This window comes from Mandrillus leucophaeus, unplaced genomic scaffold (genome assembly GCF_000951045.1).
Source record: "Mandrillus leucophaeus isolate KB7577 unplaced genomic scaffold, Mleu.le_1.0 Scaffold71, whole genome shotgun sequence".
Taxonomy (NCBI): Eukaryota; Metazoa; Chordata; class Mammalia; order Primates; family Cercopithecidae; genus Mandrillus; species Mandrillus leucophaeus.
Window position 1 is genome coordinate 2,272,563 of NW_012107697.1, and position 6,000 is coordinate 2,278,562.

The 6,000-nt window shown below is 43.0% G+C and overlaps 1 protein-coding gene across 1 annotated transcript in view; it reads left to right on the forward strand.

Moving 5' to 3' along the window:
• The window catches only part of CBL (Cbl proto-oncogene, E3 ubiquitin protein ligase), a 95,513-nt gene extending 91,905 nt beyond the window's left edge, over positions 1 to 3,608 (forward strand). The window contains exon 16 of the mRNA XM_011965007.1: positions 559 to 3,608. Coding sequence (XP_011820397.1) covers positions 559 to 845 — 287 coding nt within the window. The 3' untranslated portion in view covers positions 846 to 3,608. The remainder of the gene's footprint in view (positions 1 to 558) is intronic.
• The last annotated feature ends 2,392 nt before the right edge of the window (positions 3,609 to 6,000 follow it).

Genomic DNA, 6,000 nt, shown 5'->3' on the forward strand with positions numbered 1-6,000 from the left:
CTTGATTGTTGGAGGCTGCTCTTCTTGCACCTGTGGCTGCCTGGCAGGGCAGCAGCCAGAGTTGCTGTCACTTTGGAAATTGAAGACAGCCTTCAGGACAGACAGCTGGTGAAAAAGAATACAACCTTCGGTTGCCCAGACGAGCAGTGATCCCCACTCAGCCTTGGCTAATGCTTCTTTATTGCAACTTATATCTCTCTTTTTCCTTATTTGTAGAAGGCGAAGTTTAGTATCTTCTCTGGTCCCCTCAGAATTAAAACAGACAATTACATGTGCACAAACATGTTGCTTAGTGTAAAGCATGATGCAGTTGTTTATGACTGCAGTGGTTATTGTTTGTAGAACAGGTGCATGGTATATTTAGAAGGTTGTTTTTATTGTGATAAGGAGGAGGCTATATCTTAAAACCCTTGAACCTGTAAAACCCAGCCTTGTGACTGAAGAGCACATGTATCCAATTTACAGAAAGTCAATACTATCTTGATATTAGCACATTTTTATTGCTCTCGTTAAATGAGGATTTCCCCAGATTTGCAAATATTTGTTTTCCTATTCTAGATGTCACTGAAGGTTCCCAAGTTCCTGAGAGACCTCCTAAACCATTCCCTCGGAGAATCAACTCTGAACGGAAAGCTGGCAGCTGGCAGCAAGGTAGTGGTGCTGCCGCCTCTGCTGCCACCGCCTCGCCTCAGCTCTCCAGTGAGATCGAGAACCTCATGAGTCAGGGGTACTCGTACCAGGACATCCAGAAAGCTTTGGTCATTGCCCAGAACAACATCGAGATGGCCAAAAACATCCTCCGGGAATTTGTTTCCATTTCCTCTCCTGCCCATGTAGCTACCTAGCACATCACCTCCCTGTTGCAGGTTTAGAGGACCAGTGAGTTGGGAGTTATTACTGAAGTAGCACCTAGAAGGGCAGGAGTTCCTTTGGTGACTTCACAGTGAAGTCTTGCCCTCTCTGTGGGGTATCACATCAGTGGTTCCAAGATTTCAAAGCAGTGAAATGAAAATGGAGCAGCTAGTATGTTTTATTATTTTATGGGTCTTGAGAGTGCATTTGAAGGTGTCCTTCAGTTCCCACATAAAGAGAGTGTGGATTTTATTACATGATAACCTACCTGGGGAACAGTCCAGAAAGCTGTAGAACAAATATTTTGCTGGAAATCCTAATTGAGGACTTAAGACTTCCTGGGTTAAGGATGTGGCCGTGTGTGTGTCTGTCTGCCTGTGGTTGTGTGTATCCTTGTGATTATAAGATTAACCTGCTGTGTGTGTTAATTCCAGGCAGGGAATTAGCACAAAAGGTTTAGGAAGGAATCTTTTTTAAAGACTTCCATCTACTGTGGTATTATACCCAAGCCTAGTGTGTATTACAACTTCAACACTCCCCTTTGGCTTATATCACCATGTGCATAGCTAAAGTCTTCTATTTTTAGAACGCCCTCAGTCTGTTCTTTCCTCATCAACTCCTTCCTCATCCTTCTTGGTGTTCTGTCATTGGCTGTGGGCTTGCTATGACCAGCCTTACTGAGGCCAAGCAGCTTATGGGTTGTTCTTTATTGTGTGTGATGGTATTGGTTTGTTTGGTAGATAAGTGGGAGGAAAAGTACTGTTGCTACACTATTATAGTCATATTTGATACTAGCAGCTAACACTGGTCACTCCAAAGCACTGTTTCTATAGGAACATTGAATCTATTAAGATGTTTTGATTATCCTAATTACATAATGACCGATTTGAGATAGAGGCCTTTAAATACATTCCATGCCCTCCCCAGAAAATAGTCTGTGGGAGTCAGTTGCCTTGGTGCCAGGTATGTGTTCTGATGTAGGTCATGAGTCTTTCTACTTAATGGGAAGGGAAGAACATTTGTTTCCAGGATGACTTTCTGGCCAGAGTACTATAAAGCTTTTAGGAAGCTTCATTCACATGCTATTTAAATGCACAAAATAGACAGTAAGGATTTATCTGTTCAGTTTTTCTTCCCAGTGAATTAATTTCAGCTTATATGGGTGTCTTCATTTGAACATGAGGAATATTAGGTTAGATTTTCAGCAGTGATTTTTTCGTTTGCCCTTTAAGGAGTGGGGATAATGCCCATGGTGGCCCAGCCTCTTGCAGATAGCACCTTCCCTGCATTGCTGCCTCCCGATGATGTCGTTTCTTTCTTGTGCCTGTGGCTTTGGGAATGTAACATCTCTTTCCTCCTTTCCTTCCCTTTTCCTCTTCACCTGTGGTCCTCAATACTCTCTGTAATTACTGTATTCTTCACAGTAATTAGACATCATTCAGTGAATAAATTACTGTAGTCAAAGACAATATGGGCTGGCAGTTTGTGTAATCGCAGGTTCATAAAGAAGATTGAGAGTCCAGTTTGGAGAACCATTAGTCAGTTCCTTTATATGCTGATAAATGATCCCTCGAGTTCAGTTAGTATTCTGTCCAGAGTGTTTTGCTGACTTTCTTAGCAGTGTGTAACCTTTCTCCACATCAGAAGCAAGCCTGCTCTTTGATAAATATGTCTTCCTGAAAATCTAAATAATGCTTTTGTCTTTAGGTCTAGACAGAATTGACCCTCCTTGGATCAGTCTTTTTTCTAGTCTTACCATCTTTGGAACTAAAACTTGTTCTAACTCGTCTCTTGGCATTCAGCTACTCCTGAATCTTTTGGTTTTATCCTCTGGCCTCAGAGCCATTTATGTTCCCAGAGTAGGCAGTACAGGACCTTGTGTTGATTTGCTATGGCTACCCAGTATCTTCTCTACATGGCATAAAGCGGCACAACCCACCATTAGGTGAGGTGGTCCTGAATTGAGGTGGAGTGGGGCAGAGGAAAATGGCAGTGAATATCGAACAGTAGACTGCCATCAACTTCTAACAGCCAGTACGTATACTGTTTCATTTTGAGGTAACGTTCAGTTTTGCATTTTGTTTAAATGTTGAAGGCCTAGACAAATAACTAGAAAAAAAACGGCAGCAGATTCCAGGCCCGTCCATATTGTGATTTTTCTTTATCTGCAGATACTGCCCATAGTCTAAAGATCGCTTCAGAAGACAAAGCACTGGCTATATATCTTTTGCCTTTTCCATGCATCTAAATCTTCTCTGGAAATTATTGTCCCTACTGTGTAGGCTCAGGGCAGTCTCGACTTTTCCTTTTTTGAGTCCTGTGTGGCTCTTTGAATCAGCGTGAAACTGAGGCTCCAGCTCCGTGTGTTGTGCCTGTGTCCCATCGATGGGCTGGCGTGTTAGTTGTTCACGGGTATCTGCCAGCATTCAAGGTTTTGGATCATTTCGTGAGGATCTTTCCTTTGACTGTGAGGACACACCTGGGTCTGTGCCTGAGATTGCCAGGCAAGATTAAGGAAAGTTTTCATGTGGCTTTTGTTTTGAGATTATTGTCAGAAGCTTAGTTTCTTATATTTTCTGTTGACTAAGGCACCAGTAACCCATTCTTCACCCTCCATTTGTATGGAAATGTAAAATTCTTTGGCTTTGCTCTGAATTTAATTAAAACTGCCTTTTACGAACAGACTTCGAGTTTTGCCATTTTTGGCAAGCTCTTCCCCTTGTCCCTTCCTAGTGGCTGATAAAGTAAAAAAACCCACAACACTTTGTTCTCCGTTTTCTCATATTCATTGGGCTGTTGTATTCAGCCCAGTTTCATGCTTTCCCTGTGTCTTCACGGGTTGCTTTCCAAGCTGCCTTGTTGCTGGGTTGCTGGTCTGCAGCAACCACAACTGGACCTTTGCAGCTGCCCCCATGTTCCTTCCACTAGTGTAGAGGGTTCTTTAAATGGAAAAACCTGTGGGCTCTTAATATACCTCCCTTTAGTTAATATGCCAGGCAGCTTCTCATCTCAGCATTTACCTGTTAATATTTTTGTGAATAGTGCTCTGTACCTGTGGGTGGCCGCTCTCTTCCACTTGTCGTCTCCCCCGAGCCCCAGTCTACATAATCTGCCATTCTTTTCCCTTTCTCTTCTTACACAGACCCTCATTACCGGGGCCCAAGATGTGGGATAGTACTGTTAGTATTATTTAGCTATCTTGTAGATTTAAAAGATTTCTGGTTAAGGGAGGTGGGGGTCACTGTTCATTACTCTTAAAATATGTGTTTATAGAAAAGTAAAATGTGTTTATGGTCCTAAACAGTCAAGTCACAAATTTTTATAACAAAACTTCCTTGTAAAAACTAGGGACCACCTATATATTCCCTTTAAGATCTAGTTCTTTTTGTAGGTGTTCAGCAATGGTGATAAAGCAGAATATTCTCCTACCTCACATCTTGAAAATCAGAAGATTATAGGCCTTCTCAAACTATAAGTCCCTCTTCTTGCCATTGGCCTTTCTGACTCTGGAATGACCACTGTTCGTTGAAAAATAGTTTTCTGACTATTGGCCTGGCTGTAACAGTTTGTTCATCCAGCAAATGTTTGAGTGATGACCATGTGCCAGAAATGTCAGGCATTTGTCCTTCCCTTGGTACCACATAGTAGTTTACTAATGTTTGAGGGATTGTACTTGGACTGTCATAGCCTCTGCATTTGACCTTAAAATAGCTCTTCCCAGTAAGATTGTGCAATTTTTATTCACAGCTCTTTCATGTAGACTTACCTTTCCTTATAGAGCTGTCCTGATTAATAGCAGGGCAAGATTCTCCCATTATCCCCTGTTGTCTCCTATAGCTTTGATAATGCCTGGGAAATTCCTTGATGTAAGTCTCATGGATAGCGACTGTTTTTATGTTGGAATTTGTTCCAACATAATTAGAATCTGTTTGGCAAGTTGAAAGGTAAGTTGGCTCAGAGTTGCACAGTAGGGCGTTAAATGTTTAAGCAAAGCATCTGTCCGCACTGCCCTTTCCAATCTAGTGCCTTCCTTGAACTTTTTCCTGAGCTGCTATGTCCCTAATCTCCCTGGTTGGGAGGATTTTCATATCACCCTTCTGGGACCTGTCACCATGTCCTGTACTATTTGGAATTGGTTTTCCAGTCTTTCAACAACCTTTGCAGCTAACTCTATGTTTTAGAAGGGCTGGAGGTGTGGGCGCTATCTTTGGGTCTCAGGATCCAAAGATCCTTGAGTCAGTTGTTTGGTCTTCCAAGAGCCAGACATTATACAGATTGAACTCCATCAGTCCCCTAATTGTCAGCCTTTACCTCCCTCTCAGAGCAAGGAATTTAGGGATTCTAAAGCTTAGTGTCCACACATCATTCTGCCAGACCTTAGAGCTTTAGAAGCTCAATCTAAAGTACTCTAACTCAGCATAAACTATTACTGTCACTCTCTTGAACTCAGTCTCCATGAGCAGTCTTTTGTTAGAAATACGTAGAACTGCTTAATGCCTAGAGGGTGGTGGATAGTGAAGGACGGTCAAGGTTGTATTTTTGACTGCTTAGGGATCCTTTGGATACAAGAAACAGAAATGTTCAAGCGGAAGAAAGGAGGGACTCATGGTAAGGATGCAGGGTATTTCGCAGAACCCAGGATGGGAAGTGCCTTTGGTTCTCGGGTGGAGCTGGAACTGCAGAGCTTTGCACCTAGTCCTTTCTCCCGCTTCCCTGTCTGGTTTGGTATGCGTGACCCCCAAATAGGCACTCCAGTCCTCAAGTCCACACCACCTTCCAACTCTGCGGATCACCATGAACAAATTCTCAATTTCCCATACTACTATTTTTTTTTCTTTTTTTTGAGAAGGAGTCTTGCTGTGTCACCTAGGCTGGAGTGCAGTGGTGCAGTCTCAACTCACTGCAACCTCCTCCACCTCCCAAGTTCAAGCAGTTCTCTGCCTCAACCTCCCGAGTAGCTGGGATTACAGGTGCCTGCCACCATGCCTGGCTAATTTGCATATTTTTAGTAGAGATGGGGTTTCACCATCTTGACTGGGCTGGTCTTGAACTCCTGACCTCGTGATCCACCCGCCTCGGCCTCCCAGAGTGCTGAGATTACAGGCGTGAACCACCGCTCTCGGCCCATACTTCATATCCTTAAGAAAA